At 36.3% G+C, this 17,803-nt stretch overlaps 2 protein-coding genes across 2 annotated transcripts in view; one reads left to right on the top strand and one right to left on the bottom strand.

Moving 5' to 3' along the window:
• Positions 1 to 476: 476 nt before the first annotated feature.
• On the top strand, positions 477 to 5,434 carry SPATA22 (spermatogenesis associated 22). Its single transcript, XM_035889591.1, has 8 exons — positions 477 to 519; positions 927 to 1,055; positions 1,786 to 1,840; positions 1,978 to 2,077; positions 3,141 to 3,482; positions 3,806 to 3,935; positions 4,775 to 4,872; positions 5,243 to 5,434. The coding sequence occupies exons 1-8, from the start codon at positions 477 to 479 to the stop codon at positions 5,432 to 5,434; spliced, it is 1,089 nt and encodes a 362-aa protein (XP_035745484.1).
• Positions 5,435 to 9,333: 3,899 nt separating this feature from the next.
• Positions 9,334 to 17,803, bottom strand: part of TMEM211 (transmembrane protein 211) — a 51,515-nt gene continuing 43,045 nt past the window's right edge. The window contains exon 3 of the mRNA XM_035889614.1: positions 9,334 to 9,746. Coding sequence (XP_035745507.1) covers positions 9,520 to 9,746 — 227 coding nt within the window. The 3' untranslated portion in view covers positions 9,334 to 9,519. The remainder of the gene's footprint in view (positions 9,747 to 17,803) is intronic.

Here is a 17,803-nt window from a genome sequence, read left to right as displayed (position 1 = left end):
TCACAGAATAGCTAAATTGTTTTTTTATTCAAAGCCATGTACTTTGCCATCACACTTTGCAGCAATATATAAGTATGCATTTTCTATTAATATTTTCAGGAATTAAAAAATACTCCTTGTATTTGAATGTATATGTACTTTTCAATTCAGTTTTTTTACAGTACTTTAAAAAAATAGAGAATACAACTTTTACTTCAAAAATGTGATCATTCGGCCCTTAATCTGCAAAGAGCAATTGCATGTTACTTGTGTACCTGTGGATCTTCTAAACTCAGTACAACTGCTTACACATTTTAGGCTTGTGTCTGAAGTGATGCACGTCACTGGGTATACAGTTAAGAGAGACTGCCGTAAAATCACAGAAAATTTGGATGTCTTTACAACATGAATTAGTTTACTTTGTCTGCTGATCTAATTTCTCTACAGCAAATTTGGCACAATCAATACATTGCTGCTTATTAAGATACAGCAAAGAAATGAAAAGGAGTCTAGCCAACATTTCTACTCGCAGCACAGCAGGTACCATACATTCTTTTGCCATTCGTACCTCATTATGCTTACACACACACACACACACACACACACAAAGAGTATTCATGCAAGATATACAGTATTTAGTCCTAGAGCCCCATTTCCTGAGTGGACATGGGTTATCTGTTTCATTGCAGCACAGGGCAAGATTTTGAATGGAGTCAGGGGATTGGTCACTGAGGGAAATGTTTCATTCAGGGGGCTATATGCAGGACAGAGGGCTGGGAATACAAATTCTGTGAGGCGGTGACTGGTCTGTTATGCGTTTATGAAATGCAATTCCTACGGGTGAGGTAAAATAGTTGTTAAGTAATTTTATTTACATATTTTAAGTGTAGATTGTGTATCCTTTTGCTATTGGTATAGTATTATTATTATTTGAATTTTAATTTTAGGTTGTCTGCCTGTACCTCTGTTCAATCAGAAAAAAAGAAATAGACAGCCCCTCACTTCAAATCCACTTAAAAATGAGCCAGATACCAGTTCTGGGACTCGTACTTATGACTTTTCTCCCACATCATTCGGTAAATAAGATATACTTTATTTTTTTAGTGGCTCTAAATCCAAATAAACCTTAACTTTATGGTTGTATTTTATTAAATTAGACATTGTCTGTATCAAGATCTATATGCATCCTTTATGTTTATTTCTGAAAAGTTCATTATGTAAAAAATGTCCTCCAGGAAATTTCTTTCTCCTGTATACAATTGAGCTTTTTATACTTTGTGCCTAGAGGGAGTTTGACTCTTTGTGTGTTAGAGAATGAAGTAGCACTGGCATTTAAATAGAGTCTCTTGAAACTCTGACCTTTTGTTTTCAGTTGATTTCAATCAACATTCAAGTCCTGTGTTACAAGAAGAAACATTTATAAGATGTCTTTCTTGTAATTCAGAAGAGAGCTTCTGTTCTTCAAATTCTGCTTGGAAAGAATGATGCAGAATTCTGCCTTTAGTGCTTTCTTTATGTTTTACTTATAATAAAGTGAAAAGGTTTACTTATAATAAAGTCTCTATGCTAATAAGTCTAATGTCTGTAATTTAACCATTGTCTAGAGAAGCAACCTACTTGTTAGAAGTTGCCTTATAATTACAGATATCAAAGGATCACATTCCCTTTTTTTTTTCCTTCTCCTTCCTGTGTGAGACTATTTGTGGAACATTAAGCACATAAAGAGTAGGAGCCCTAAGTAGACCCATTACCTTTCAATCTTTTCAGTCTGTATCCATATTCAATCCTTTGTCTTTTGAGAATTAGGCTGGGGAACTGCAAACCCAGAAGTGGCTGAACTACAGAAAGCAGCAAACAACGGGTATGTAAAAGCAGATTATTTGGTTTGCTTATTGATTTTCATTTGGGTACTAATTGTTTCATAAACTACGATCCACGTGTCTGTCTTACAATAAAGCTGCTACTATGTCACTGATACTTTAAACTTATCTTTGAAAGCCGAACAGAACATCACATGGCTCCTTCCCTTATGAAACCACTAAATGCATCAAAGTCTAATTTTCCAAATGCTGGAAAAAACTTGTACGTCTGCAGGTTGGTGAAGTCTTTAATTTTTATTATCCTTCCTTAACCATAACTGATCTCATTTGAAACTATATCTTAAATTTTCCATATTCTTCTAGCATTCAGAGAGCCTTGTAATTCTCAGATCATCACTGATCACAATTCCATTGTGCTTATGAGCCAAAACCCACTGAAATGAAGTATCTTTCTGGTGTGCCTAGTGAGGCCTATTAATTAGACCTAATATCTAGCCTTATTATCGGGCCTAAAATTCAGTCTTACCATGAATGTTGATTGAATTTTGCTGATCTGAGATGTAATTTTTTGAGATTCCCCTTTACTTGAAGTTTTGCCCACTTTCAAATTGCATTTATCAATGGACTCAAGTAAGTTTCTATCACCGTACATTAGGGCAATTGTATATCAAAACATTTAATTAAAACTGAACATAGTTGTGAACTCTGAACTTTTATAAGCCAAGGAAAAGCTTACAGATTCAGATGCCTAGAGCTGGCAGGAAAATTTCCAGCAACGTTGTCCTTTTTCTCTCTTCCATCCCTCCTATTCCTTTCCAATGGCAGAAAGAGAGTGAATGTTTCAGACAAGAGCCTTCAAAGGCAAAAAGGAATGGAGGTGGAAGGAATTTCTGAGCTGCCTTTATAAAATGAAGGATGTTTAGAAATAATAAGGTCAGCACTAGAGTTTGTTGCAAAATTATTTCTTCTGTGATGGTGGTAGAAGAATTCAGAAATATCACTCTAGGAAGGAACTGCTTATTTTACTTTAGAGTTACAGAAAAGATGTGAACCTTAGGTTGGGAAGGATCCCTTGTACAGGGCAGGATGATGATTAAGCAAGCATTTAAGGCCTATTGAATTCAGCTGAATTTAAGCACAGGTGTGATCACTGCCCTGAATATAGATAAATTTAAGTATATACTCAAGTGCTTTGAGTCTGAATATTTAACAGATGTTTTTAAAGCTAAAACAACAATACATAGATTGCTTTTATATACTTTAATTACATATCTGAATATTCAGAATAGATATTGTAATACTGAACCATGTCTAACTTTGTACTGCAGGGGAGAAGAGAAGGCTCCCGCCACGAAAGTTTGGAACAGAAATGAGTATACTCCTTTAAGTAACACAGCAGATTCAAGATCTGGCAGTGGAATTATTCGAAAGTTTGAGAGCCTTCCAAGTAGTTTGCAAACTGTTCAGCAGCAAAAAAACCCTGATAACCATAATTTGTCTCAGTATATCAAACCAACAGAAGCCAGCCAAACATACACATCTAGAGGACAATGGCCAGCGAAACCTAAGGCAGTTTCCAGAAGTCTCCAGGATCACAGTCTGGCATATAAGTTCAACTACAATACTCAGCAAAATAAAATGAAAGAAAAAAATGTTGATTGTGTTCCAGAAAGCAAAAGTCAGGTAAACTTACGGAGAGAGTTAATAGGAAGACACAATGAAGTCAGTAAAGAAAAAGAAAATTGTGGAAAGATGAGGCTTTTGTGAGTCCTAGCTGCCTCAGTGAACCCTTGAGTTTCTGAAAGTTTGGAATTGAGATTTTGATACTCTAATTACCTACAGTCCTCAGCATGATCATATAAATTGGCAGGGAGTAGTTTGTATAGTCTGAACAAATACTCTAATTTTAATGTAAATATTGGATATTTAACATAATATATAAAGTCTGTGTGCCTTTTAAAATTGTGTGTGTATCTCTAACTTGAGTTTTCGTCTTCCTCTGAAAGGAAGTTTCATCATCTCAATTAAAAATTAAAGAAAAAAAGAATTCTTTGCGAATCATATCTGCAGTCATTGAAAGTATGCGGCACTGGAGTCAATATGCTTATAAAACTGCACTATTATTTGAAGTTCTAGGTAAGCTACTGTAACTGATAATAATGGTAGGACAACAGCCGAGAGAAAATGTTATTAACTGTAGGAATAATAGCTGAAATACTTAAAAACCGAAAATACTGGCATGAGCACCATCTAATTTTCTTGCTGGAAGATCCATTCATCTATCAAAGGTGACTAAAATAGGTAGAAAATTAATAATACAGTTATCCTCCAACATTTAAGCTCTTTCTGTCCTGTTTCTTCTCTTTCCTATTAAAAAGAAACCTTCTGTAGAGAGGTACAGTTTTACAGTAATTTTTAATGCAATTAATCTGGGAATAAATTCAGCTCTGGAGTAATTCTAAGCATAGATGACTTTTAGTGTGTTTCACTTTGCATTGTAATTGACATTATCTGAGAAATTAACCTGACAAAAGACTGAAATGATTGAACTTTAAATCAAGGTAAGTAAGAATATGCAATGTAGTGGCATCTCTGAAAACTATTCTTTTGACAAGGTTGCAAATATCTAAAGTCCATTTGCATATGAAGATCGGTAAGACTTAAAGGATTGTATTGTGCTCTGCTTAACAGTTTACAGTGATGTTATGAAAACACAGTGATGGTTATGAAAACCACATTTGGTCACTCAGCTTAGAGAGACATTATATGCAATTTTACTATTCAAAAACAATGTAAAGCCCGTGATTTGCATTGGAACTTCCAGTGCTGTCAGCATGAGTTCTCACAGAAAGCTGATGCTGACTTGATAAATCTTAGTGCTTTTGTGTAGTAAATGTTGTCATGGTATCTTTGCATATTATACTTAGTACTGCTCTGATGTTTACATCATGATTTATTTTTGCTACATGGTATAGGCACACTTGATTCTGCAGTCACACCTGGAGCATATGGGGCAAAGAATTTTCTTTTGAGAGATGGAAAGGAGAGTCTGCCTTGTGTATTTTACGAAATTGTAAGTATTCTGTGTCTGTACATAACACAGACACCGCTCACTGTAATCCCTTTTATGAAGATAATATGTTGTTCTGATAAAATAGAAAATTACTGTGTAAAAGGAAAGCTGGGTGCTTATACTGTATTGTTCCCACGCTGGTCTAGAGCAATAATCCACTCACTATTTAGGCATCCTCAGACTTCTGTTTCAGAAAAAAAGGTGGGACTTTCAGTAGTAGTTGATAATAGCAAAAAAGCTGATGTAAATTCCTTCTGCGTTTGAGGTATTCTTCAGAAATCCACTAATACCTAATAACTGGACATTTTGAAAGCTTTTAGGTTAGAAAGGTGTATCATTTTTTTATTTGTTTATTATGCTTTTGATGAAGGACCGGGAGCTTCCAAGACTAATTAGAGGTCGAGTGCACAGGTGCATGGGAAACTATGATGCAAAAAGGAACATTTTCAAGTGCGTCTCTGTAAGACCAGCAACTATTCAAGAACAAAATACTTTCCAAGAATTTGTTAAAATTGCAGATGTTGAGATGACAGCATATGTAAAAACAATGAATGAAATTTAAAAGTCAAAATGGTTGGCCAAACACGATTTTCACTGATTGTTACCCATAAAGGCTGGGCATCCTAAAGCATTTAACAAAACTAATACTGAAAATCTGATTAAATAATTGAAAATATCACCATGCTATGTTATCCAACAAATGTTAGTAGCAATGTTTTGCTTCCACTATTACATTTCATAGTTTATCTTTCCCAGTTAAATAATGCAATAACAGAGTTTTGTTACATAGTAGATTAGATTTCACTGGAGAAATTCTGAATTAAAATGTTTAAGTTTTGCAGTAGTGCAAGTGTCTCAGAAAAAGAGCATCAACACTAATTCAGATTGCCATTGCTTTTCATTACTTTCAATTTTTAGAAATGCCTTCGGTACCTATTTCAAAATGTTGATTCTATACTTCTTTTGAGGAGTATTTGGTCAAAGGTTAATAGCTAACAAGTGTCGACAAAGTTCTGTTTGGCCCTGCATATGGTGTTAAAACTGCTCTTTGGTAGAAAGTAAGGAGGTAGACTTTATTCCACTTCAGTTCCAACTAACAGGTTCCCTTTGCTGGGTTACACGTGCTGGCAACACGTGTAAAAGCTTTTCTAGAAATGAACATATTAAATACTACAGAAAGATTTCACGGGATGCAGCTGTATATGCTAGGTATTCATATGGTTCCCATTCATATGTTATCTGATTCATGTTTTTAAAAAAAAAAAACCAAAACCAAACAAATAATCAGTATGACACCTGTATAAAACAGCAACAGACCCTGAAGCTGTAGGAAGATTGCTGAAGGACACAGAGGAAGTTGGGGAGAAATAATTATTTGAACACAGAACTTCCTTGCCTTTGCCATAGAAAGATCTTTCATGAGGGATGGACCATGTACTTTAGCTAGTTCCCTTACTTCAAAAGCTTTGTACCAGATCTGTTGGGAATTGCAGTACAAAAGGGTTGTCAAGAAAATAGTGAACAGTGTGATTATTTTTTTTTTTATTTTATTATACAGTGTTGGCAATTGGAAATTTCACATTTAAAATAATTGAAATATTGTATCCAACAAGTCAAATACAGAAAACAGGTAATATTCTAAAAAGGAGCCAGCTAGTCAACGCAGAAACACATTAATGGAAAATACAGCTTTTAGTTACACTTAAAAAATTATATATTTAGAATAAAAGTTGAACCCGGTCCAGTAAATTGTTTGACTTGTAACAGGAAAACGCTTTTACACAGTTTAACGCGCAGACAGTCTTTATTTAAAAAAAGTGATCTGTCAGTGTTAGCTCAGGTATTGTTAGCAACACCCCCCTTAACGTTCCAATTGAGGATCTAAAGTATATGCTTTACTAACTGTTGTAAGAATCACCTGCATTAGCATCTCCATCTTCTGTGCTAAGCTGGTTCTGAGCATGGATGTTTTGAGGAGAGTTTCGTCTGTCCAGTTGTAGAGGTCATATACATATATTTGATTTCCTTTATATATTATAAAATATTAAAGAAAGTTCCAAATGGAAGCATTAACTTAACTCCTAAAAGGTGCAGAATATTATGGGACATAGAGCTTGATCTTGTTCACAACAGAAGAAGCTGAGTTTTAAGAAGCAAACGATTTGGTACAGTGGTGTTGTAAATTGTAAGACTCCCTCGTAACAGTAAGTTAAAACTACAAAGGAAGCTTAACTATGGGACCAGAGCTGCAAGCCTCTGTGCGTGTCATCAACATCACGCAAATGTTGTAGCCCTACTGATTTCAGTTGAATGATTGATGGTTCTAGTTCTGCACACGTGAAATTTATGTTAATAAGTAATCACAGGAATAGGTCATTTGTGTCTACTAGTTATGTTATGGCTGTTAATAAAAAACTAAAATAATTTTACTTTCAGTAAGTGTTTAGATCTCTTCAAAAAAGCTTTCCTACTTTACGCTAACAAATCACTTTTTCTAGTGAAACATTAAGTGAACAGTCGTAAACATTACACAAAACAGAAAAAACCCTACATAATACAGTTTATACACATTACGTAACATTTTTCAGTTGTTGCTTCTTTTATTTTTTTTTTAACCATATTGATCCTGTCTTGTATAATGGTTCTAGTGTAAAGGCACAGGTTGGTTAGGAAAGAAAAGCCTGCATCTCTGTCTCTCTACTCTGCGGTGATGATTTTCTTTCTACATGTTGTTTGTTATTCCTCACTTTTCTGACTCTCATATGAAAATTATCAATTTCAGCCATTCATTAAAAAAAGCATAAGACATTACTGAAAAGTACATTGCTATACAGAAGTGACTGAAATTTATTCTTCTTACTTTAGAGGCATTCCTTCAACCTATTTCTTAAAATATTTGGGAGGTTTAATTCCTTGGTCTCTGTGAGCAAAAACACGTGGCACAGGCTCTCTCTCAGTGTACTTAATTCTACATTGAAATCTGTATTTTCAAAGATTCATAATGGAACTTGCTAAGTTTATGTGCAGAATTTGCTTTTAGTATGCATGAAAGTGTAACAACAGACAATTATTTTGGAAAACAGTGCAAAGTTCCATTGAAGTTTAGAAGGTTGAGGAATGTAAACAAGACTGCAGAAGTCTTTGACATTTATCAAAATAACACAGTGATTGTTCTATCTGTTTGCATTTTCTTACACATCCTCACGTCTCTGTCTCTGTCTGTCCCTTCATGTACACTTTCCATTAAAAAAGAAAATAATTCAGGAATCAGTTGGACTCAGCTAAGTGAAGAATAATAAATCTGGTCACTTGGTTTGTGCCAAAATACAAAACTAAGAAGTACAGCTCTGAATTAAATATAATCTATGTGACTTTCTTTTTTAATAAATAATAGAAAATAAAAGACGAGAATAGAATTAGAATTCGATTTTTATTTTAAATGAAAAACATAGCAGTGGGGTGAGATTAGAACCCAACATTTCTTTTGCTTAAGGCAATCAAGTGCACTTATTTCAATGCTTGATAGTAATGAATTCAGTGCTATTGTGGAAATCAAACTTCACAAATTTCATCTACAAACCCATGAAATATGGCCATTTGCTCGTTCTGACATGGCATCAGATTATTATTATTATTGGGCGTGCCCAGTAGCGTTTCAGACAAATGTTTCCTTCTCTTTTTTTTTTTTTTTTTTTTTACAATGATGGGTTCTTAATAGGAATGGAAATATTAGAATCTAGTTCATACTGGCTTTGTATTATCACTACATACCAGGGCCATCGGGCACGTACATTTTTGTAAACAGAGATTTTTCTTTTACGCCTTAAAAAACAAAAAACAGAACCCAAAATCTAAAGTTGTAATAGTTCAAATAATTTTATAAAGGTCTGCCTAGAATTATAATTCAAGAAATACCAAAACCATATTCCTAGCATTATTTTTTCCTGTTGTTAAACTATTAAATCATCATGAAGCCTTTGGAAGTAGTTGGATCTCTCTCTCTGAAGAAAAGTAATCTAAATTTTATGCAAGCCTTCATGAAGATGACTATAAATCTTGGTGATTAGATCAGTATTAAAAAGTGTGCCGACACCTTACAATATGCAGGTTCTGTGAATACATATAGATCTAAAAGAAACTTTTTCTTGTATACAATTCTTTTTAGGTATCAAGCTTAATTTTAGACCGTGGCTACTAGTAGGCGCTTTTTCACTAATCAAAATAATTGTAACAAAATATTATTGATTTTAAAATTATTGGGTTCATAAAAGTTTTGACATCTAATAATATATAAAAAGTGAATTGAAGCTTTTAAAAGACTTACGATTTTGAGACACAAAAGAAACTGGGAGGTAGACAGATGTTTTGAGGATAAACAGATTTTTTTTTTTTTTTTCCTAAGGCATTATGCCACTATATGTTTAGAGCAGTGTAAAGGCTGCTGATTAATCTTATTTCAATTCCAGAGTGTTCGCTGCTCGTACTTACGGAAGACTATCAATGCACTTTTGGTCTTTGTGAATCTGACCTTCTCTTCCCCATCTCCTTTCTCCTCTCTTTAGCAATTCAGCTAAATGGAAGTGCTATAATTATTTCTGCCCATTGCCTATAGACAGGAATGTTCTGTTCTTAAACAGTAATAAAATACTATAAAATAGTAGGTATTGGAGTTGGAGATATGTGCTCTTTTGGTGCATATTTTGCAAAGAATGGTAAAAAGACAGACAACATGACCCCAACAATTGCCAGCATATACCCCCATCCAATCTGGCAGTCTCCTGCATAGTAGATGTCTGAATTCTCACAGAATCTCTTCACAGTAGCAGAGTTGAAACCAAAAGGGTAAACCAAAAGCCCAGAAGCCATTATGAACACTAGAGAGGAGAAAAAAAAACACACCAATTATTATCGAACACTTGATTCCTTTGGGAAAAAAAAAATCCTTCTTTTATATTCAAATCAATGGGGAAAGTCATAGCTTAAAAAAAAACCAAACAACACCTCGTGACTGGCAGATTATCTTCTTTTTCATAATTAGCTCTCAGGGACAGCAGTGTCATAACATGGTAGCAAGTTGGCATTGGGACTTTTTTCATGGGAGCTCTTGCCCATTATATAACTTCAGAAACGTAATCCAAAATACGTAGCCCTTTAAAAAGTAAGATGATTCAGATCTAATGGAATCCAGAGGAGAATTCCTAAGTTTGCAGATTCCAAATCAACTTGATTTTCTTCTCAATAGCATTTTTGTACTTGAGACAATTACTTTGTTCTGCCAAATAAAAACTTGCAACGATAGAGTTTAAATGCAGTTTTTCAGATTCTGCTGATGAGGTTCTGATAACGTAAGCACTTTCTCATTATTCTCGCTAATACAAACTCAAATTGTTTTAAAAAAATCCTGCATTTTACCCAAAGATTGTGAGATGAAAACAAGTACAATCTGTCTTCCTTTTATTTAGCTTTTAGCACTGGAGTCTTTCGGTATATTTTTTTTAATTCTGTAAACTTAAGGATGAGAAAAATTTTGGACTTAAGGTTGAGACCTAAAATATTAAGATCTAAAGTTCCTAGATTATCTAATTTGGCAGTTTGGGCTCTAAAAACACACAATAAATATAACAGGACGTGGTATACAAATCTAAAGAGTCAGTACATAAAGGCACAGAGTTAAAGTAGCAGAAATACAAACATGGCTTAAGCCACCTTTTGGTGCTGGAAAGCCAGGCTTGCCTCCTGCAGTTACACTGTCTGTGTTATCTATGAGCTTCTAGCAGAACTTCACGATTTCTAATCAATACACATTATATTTAATATCATGGCTTATGCGATTCATATAATGAACAGCAGAACAACTTTTCCAGCTTTGAAAATAAGACTGCCCAAGGTACAAGTCATGACTAGGATAAAGATGCATTAAAACACTCCAGGTGCAGTTCCCCAGCCTGTTTCTGCCCACCTTGGAAGTCAAGAGGGGCTGAGCTAGGCTGACACGAAGGGTGATGCCACCTACCCCTTGTTTGAGAGAACACTGAGAAAACATTTTTTTTCTTTTCTAGCCTTTCTGCTAATGAATAACCACTGTGTTTAAAATCTATAGTCTATTGTAAAAGGCTTTATTTCATATACCAAAAAGATACCATGAAGCAGTCCCTCTTCCTACCTTCCTGTTCTCCCAGGATAGTGTTTTCTTCAAATTCGGGGTGGATTGTTAGCGATTCAAGAATAGCAGTGGCCAGAAATAACTGTTATGTTTGAGCTGATAGATAATTCATAACCAGCAAACACGATCTAATGAAAGATTAAGATTATAAAACAAACACTACGTTCTATTCTCTGTATTTGTAATTGCCTTTCAGGTAGGGCATGTGCATATTACTCCAATTATAATACTGGAGAGGCTTAATCTTAAAAGTATCCACTAAAAAAGGGCAATCACTCATTAATCTTTTTTAATTAAAAAAAGAACTTTAATAGGCTTGAGGGCTAGATGAAGTCAAAAAGTTTAACATGCTCAGCCTGTGAATAATTTGAATTAAACCTCTCCTTCTAGTCTAAATGGAACCGCTGAGTTAATCCCATGTGAAAAACAGTAAGACCAAGAAAATGGAAATTAAAAGGAGAGAAACTGGAACAGAAGCAAACTCGCGAGGCTGTTTCCCTCCAGGGTAACTCATGCATGGGTACAAAGAGAAGCTGCCCGCCATTGCGTGGAGCGCTCTGAGAGCCAGATACTTTTAACCTACCCTCACTCCTGTAAACACCCTCTTCCCCTTTAAGCCTTTATCAAGGATAAGTTTTGGGTGGTTCCCAAGGAAAGGACCCCATGCCTTTCCCCTCTTCCCAGGTGTGTGAAGGCGATGCTGCAGGAGCCAGATCAGGGAAGGGTCCTCCCCAGCGCAGGCAAGGCCTTGAGCACGTCTCACACTCCCCAGTACTCAACCAGCTGCACCTGCTGTGGGTGCCCAGGGCAGGAGGGAGCTCACAGAGCTCAGCCCTGGATTCTTAGCAGCTGTGCTTGTGCATGCTGGAGCGTGTCCAGAGGAGAGCAACAAAGCTGGTGAGGGGTCTGGAGCACAGGCTGATGGGGAGCAGATGAGGGAACTGGGGTTATTTAGTCTGGTGAAAAGGAGGCTGAGAGGAGACCTTATTGCCCTCTACAACTGCCTGAAAGGAGGATGGAGTGAGGTAGGGGTTGGTCTCTTCTTGCAGGTAATGGGCAATAGGATAAGGGGAAATGGCTTCAAGTTGCACTAGGGCAGGTTTAGGTTGGACATTAGGAAAATGTTTTTCATTGAAGGGGTTGTCAGGTATTGGAACGGGCTGCCTAGGGAAGTGGTCAAGTCCCCATCCCTGGGGGTATTTAAAAGCTGGGCAGATGAAGTGCTTAGGGACATGGTCTAGTGGTGGGATGGCAGGGTTAGGATAATGGTTGGACTTGATGATCTTAAAGGTCTTTTCCAACCTAGATGATTCTATGATTCAGGCTCTACCGTTAAACAAACATGCTGAAGCTAAATACAAAGAAGTAAGTTGTATTATGCAGATCTCCCTTAACTACACATGCACGTGACACCACTAAAAACAACACAAAATGAAAATATAATAAAAGTGAAGCTAAAGTAGGCACACATGCACAGACAAGTCTCCTAGCAAAGGCCACTGAGCTTTCCCAAAAGAGGCTAAGGGCCAACATGCTTCTTTTGTTCAGTAGCACAGCCCGAAAATTGTGTGATGCTCTTGCGCACCCAGGAAAATTCCCCAAGTGCCACCTCTGTAGGAAGAAACACAGGAAGCAACCTTGGAGAGCAAACAGAAAAAAGGGAGACTTTTCCTACTGCTCTTGTAAAGTTTGAGAGTGTTAAACCGCTAAGCTGAGCAAGAAACTAAACCATGTTAATCCATAGACCTATGTAGGTTGTAGCATTTGCTTGTGGGCTAATATAGCCAGGAAGCAGAACAACGTGTTACCTCAGAGACCGTGATGTGAAGTGGACATGCAGCATAGCCCTACTCAAATCCCAGGGTGTTTGACTGCATGGAGAATTTTGAAATTACTCCATGGTGCAAAACCTTCTGTGAAATATTGGGCCCATTGGCAAAGTGAGCCAGTTTTAAGAGAAACAGCAACTGCTCTAAGCAAGAAGCAGGTCTAACATTAAAATTTCAGTTTGTTCATCTTTTCAAAGTCCACGCATCTCATTTGGCAAAAGAAAATATTACGCAGAATTGGAAGCAATCTTTTTATCATTAAATCCTTTTAAACTTTGTTAAAATTTGCTGTTTCTCTGACACTATCTCGACCCCTTGCTGTATTCCACATATCTGTCAATATATATGTTTTCTTTTTGATTGGGTTACACAGAATTATTTTGAAGCTTGTGCTTTACAGTGACACCAGTGTTTTGATTACTTCTTGGTGCTGATGTTGTATGGTGTGATTTAATGGAAGAAGCTTTTTTTTTTTTGAAGGCTAGAAATCTGTCACAGTCGAATTTAATGTGTTCACATATCAAACGGGCTAAAAAGTTACCCATGGTTTCATATCCTCAGGCGTGTCATAGAATGACCTCATTATTCTCATTTAGGTGCCCTCTTTCTTACAAAGGCTCAAAATATTGAATAGCCTGTTATTATCAGCAGAAGCCAAGCTTTCAGACATGGTGCTAATGACTGCTTAATAGCGCTGTCTATCAGCAGTGCAGTTAGCTGGGAGAGCACACAAAGAAACAGTGGGGCTCCATTTAGGCTCCTCATATAACACTTCTGCCTCTGCATGGTTTTCCAACAACAAACGTCACTTTAAAAGGTGTCAGAATACAGTAGTGAGTGCATCTTACCATTATGTGTAGTGTAATCCCGCTGTCATACAAGATGATGATAAGGCTAGACAACATATTTGGGTCTGTTCTATAGCATATGGCGTGTAAAGGGGACTTGCTGGTAAAACAGATAGTTGGAGTTCTTTTTTTAACATGGCTTGACTGATCATTTGGTTCATTTCCCATCAGCTATCGGGGCTTGTTAAAAACATGCATGTTTTTGTTTTCATATCTGACGCATGGTGTTTGTTATTGCTAGGTCCTCATCACCTGAGTTCTCATCATTAAGTCACAGCCTCTACTGACTGCAAGGCGGTTTAAAGTCAAGTCCACATGCATTGGTTCAACTGTAAGTCACTTTTTATTTCTACTTTCTAATCTTTTGCCCTCCCAAATAGTTACAGTCTCACCCTCATCCTCTCGCATCCTCTTTACTTCACTGGTGTCCTAGAGCCAGACAGCAATTGCAGTTGCTCCTCTGAAGGGTTCACTAGCCAAGGCAGGACCTCTGCACTGTGCTCCCTGTGCAGGCCCAAAGCTCAAAAAACATGGTTCAGCGATGTTTTTTTAAAAAAAGTAGATTCCTGAATTTGTCGATTTCTAAATAAAATTACTTCAAAAACCAGGTATAAAATATTATTAGAAAGGAGGACACTTCTTTTTAGGGAAAACAGGGCATTTTGTAGAAAAAGTTGTAAATTCTTGGTGATAATGCTTAATCAATGACACTTCTACTTAGGGAAAATAGCATTTTCTGCTATATTAAAATCTAATAAACTATAACTCTTTGTCATTGCAATGGTTCATTCATTTCATTAACCTTCTGAAATATTGTTTAATTATTTAAATCTATCACATACCATTTTCCAGTTTATTTTAAACCAAACCAAAGTAATGCAGTTCTCTGGAGTGTGTGTAGAGGGCACCAACGTACAACTCTCTTAAATACCATGCACAAAAAATGGCTGTTTCCATTTCCACTTCTTTTGGCAAGACTGATGGAGTTCACATGTATGAAATACAGTAATTGTCTAGTTTGCCGTATTGTGAAGCAGGAACATGAAAACTTGGCTAAGTTTATGTGTATCCTTCCATACTAATGTTGAGATGGATGGAAATCCAGGGATGGACTGGAAATATTATAGAGATCAGAAAAAGCTGGTTTATTTTATTGTATTTTTACTATTTAGATGATGTGTAGTACTAGTACTGATCACTAGTAGTCAAATACGCTGTGTGCATGAATTATCTTCCTGAAATTACCTGCTGTAAGAAGATTAGTTTGTCTTAGAAGTTTAATTTGCTTATTTTAGGAGAATATTATATTCCTGGTACTTGTGACAATGACAGATTAATTGCAAGATTGTGGGATATATCAGACAATCATTAGAATTAGGGCTGAACCGTAGGCCAGCAAGATTATTATTCCAACCCTATTACGGATTATCACAGTCTTATCTCTTCTTGGAACATTTTTATTGACAGAGCTTAATCTACCAAAGCAGTTTTCACTCATCTCGTCAAGAAGTTTCCTCTCACATATAATCCCTTACCTCCCTTCTTAAAGCTGGCAGTTCTTCTTATGCACAGTCAGTTGACTTTGAATAACACATTTGCTCTCAAGTTTATACATGTTACTAATCTAATAATTTTATTAGCTCCTCTTAAGCTTATGTTTATGTGATTTTACTCACATCATTTTAAATGAGAAAGCAGATGCTGATCCAAAGCCACAGACACCCTAACACAAGGGCAGGAATACAGCTAATATCCGAGTGGCAATGAGAAAACCTTACAACCAGTAACACAGCCAGACGTCTTCAAAAACACCATCTCTCATCCTACTGCACTGCCTAGCCTACACTCAATACCCATACTCTTCCCAAGCAAATATTTTTGTAGCACGCCTGAAGAGTCACTACATTTAGGATATTTTGGACATAGGTGGTGCAAGTTCCCTTGTACAAAAAGGAGATACCTGTATGTTTCTTCTAACAACTGGAAACCTAGAGACAATGCTAAGTAGGACCCAAGGTCACACTTCTTTTTCTCCATGGTAATAGCTGCGTGTGAAGGTACAAACTGAAAAAAGATGGAATTTGGGGCTATCCACAAATTAGGAATTTCATTTTGGCTACTTCAAAAACGGAGGGATTACCTAGAGTAATTTTGGTGAGAGCTGAAATACCTCTAAAATCAGCAGGCATCATTTTAAATGCCAATTAAGTATAAATAAAACGAACAGGAAACTGACCTGTCAAAGATAAAACAAACCAGACAAAATCCTACTGTTAAGGAAGGAAAACTTTCAAGGGGTGAAGCAAATAAGGACCACTGTTAAATGCCATTCTCCTCTGCTGAACTCCCGGCAGGTGCATGTCAGGTACCTATAGTTCAAACTCTTGAAAGCAACCCTAGCAATTATTCGCTCCAAGGAAAGCAAAATGGAGAGTAGGGAAAAGGGATAATAACACCCATATGCTTGGTATCAGAATGTAGCTATCTTCCTTTGTACCTGAACAAAGAGCTGGAATTCATAATAATGATACAGCCACTTCCAACGTATTACAGTTTAGTTCTTCTCCTTTGTAAAGAATTATTCCATTGGCTTCATTTCAGTCAAACGTGTTGTGATTTGAAGGGCACGTATCAGTGCTGGACTGTTGCCAAATAAGTAGATTATACCAGTTCCTTTTCTAAACGGTGCAACTCACAAGTTAGCACTCAGCAGCTATAATATAAATGTGGTTGTAACGAAAGCTATGTAGCTTGTCAAGCCCCTTTGTTAGCTAACAAAAGAAATTGGTTTGTAAAATATCTCCAAACTCTATGTTTAAATAAATGCTAAGTATATGACTACAGCTCACAAGCTAAGGAACTGCATCAGGTATAGTAACCTGTATTTTTATATATGTATATATATGCAAAACTACTGGGAAATATATATATACAGAAAGCTGGACAATGCTTTTCATTTCAGTTTATTTGGAGTTAGCTGAGGTGGAATAGGAACAGGTTATTTTAAATAAAACAAGCACTGAAACAAGAGTGCCCGTGCACCTTTTTTGCACACATCTTTTTAGTACCACTTAAATACCCCATTCAGGCTCTGTGGGCACAGCTTCCTCATTCGGATGGGCCCTTATTGCACAGATAGCCTGTTTCAGAAATGTCTAACAATTGTACCGATAGCTGAATCTACCTCACTTTTTAACTGTTGGGAGTGGAATCTAACTATCCAGGCTTTGGAAAAGAAATTCTCTGAAGCCAATGTGGAGGTAATTGGGCTTGGTAATTGCTGCATTAGCTGCAAGTTTATTAAGGGCCACAGAAGGAAATGCCATCCCAGTGACCTTTGAAGTTGCATTTCACAGCATGTTTTCTACATGAGAACAAATGATGAAACTTCACTATTTCTGCCAAGTGAGTGGTAGCTATGGTGAAGATTTATAGATGTAATCTGGTAATCTATGGGCCTAATCATGCAGTTATAGAGTTGCGTGTCATTTACTCAAACAGGCTGAAATGATCTAGCACTGTGTGGACTATGGTGAAGAAGTGCATTTTGTCATCTGCAAGGTTAGAAGATATACAGCCTATTTAGCAGACTGTAAAAGGGAGAGACAGGAGCTAATGTTTCTCAAAATAGCAGACTGTTACACAAAATTTTACAAGACTCAGCTAAGAAATGGGGACTGTCAGATGCACTCTAATTTGGAAGCCATTATGATTTTCCTTTTTTGTATTGCTTCAATAATTACATAGATTTTCTATTTAATTTTTTTTTTTGAAATTATGTAAGTCATGCTCACTTCATCTCTTTCAGAACAGCAAACACAGAGGCAGACTAATAATACAATATTGACATATTTAAGTGTTGAATTCTTTAAATCAGAGCAGCACATTCAGAATGTATTGTGCCTGTAAAGTTCCTGTATTCTCTTATCTCTGTGTTACATTTTATTCAACAGTTAAGAAGTGCTAATAGAGAGTGCATATTTCAGTTGTTTCTATTTTAGGTAAACATAATATGGTACACATTTTCTAAGCAAGGCACATTGGTTCACTGCTTAACTCCACTTCTACAAATAGAAATAAAGGTGGCAAAC

Source organism: Egretta garzetta, unplaced genomic scaffold, assembly GCF_000687185.1.
Source record: "Egretta garzetta isolate BGI_Z169 unplaced genomic scaffold, ASM68718v1 scaffold112, whole genome shotgun sequence".
Taxonomy (NCBI): Eukaryota; Metazoa; Chordata; class Aves; order Pelecaniformes; family Ardeidae; genus Egretta; species Egretta garzetta.
The sequence above is the reverse complement of the archived record's forward strand: the minus strand, read 5'-3'. Positions and strand labels throughout refer to the sequence as shown.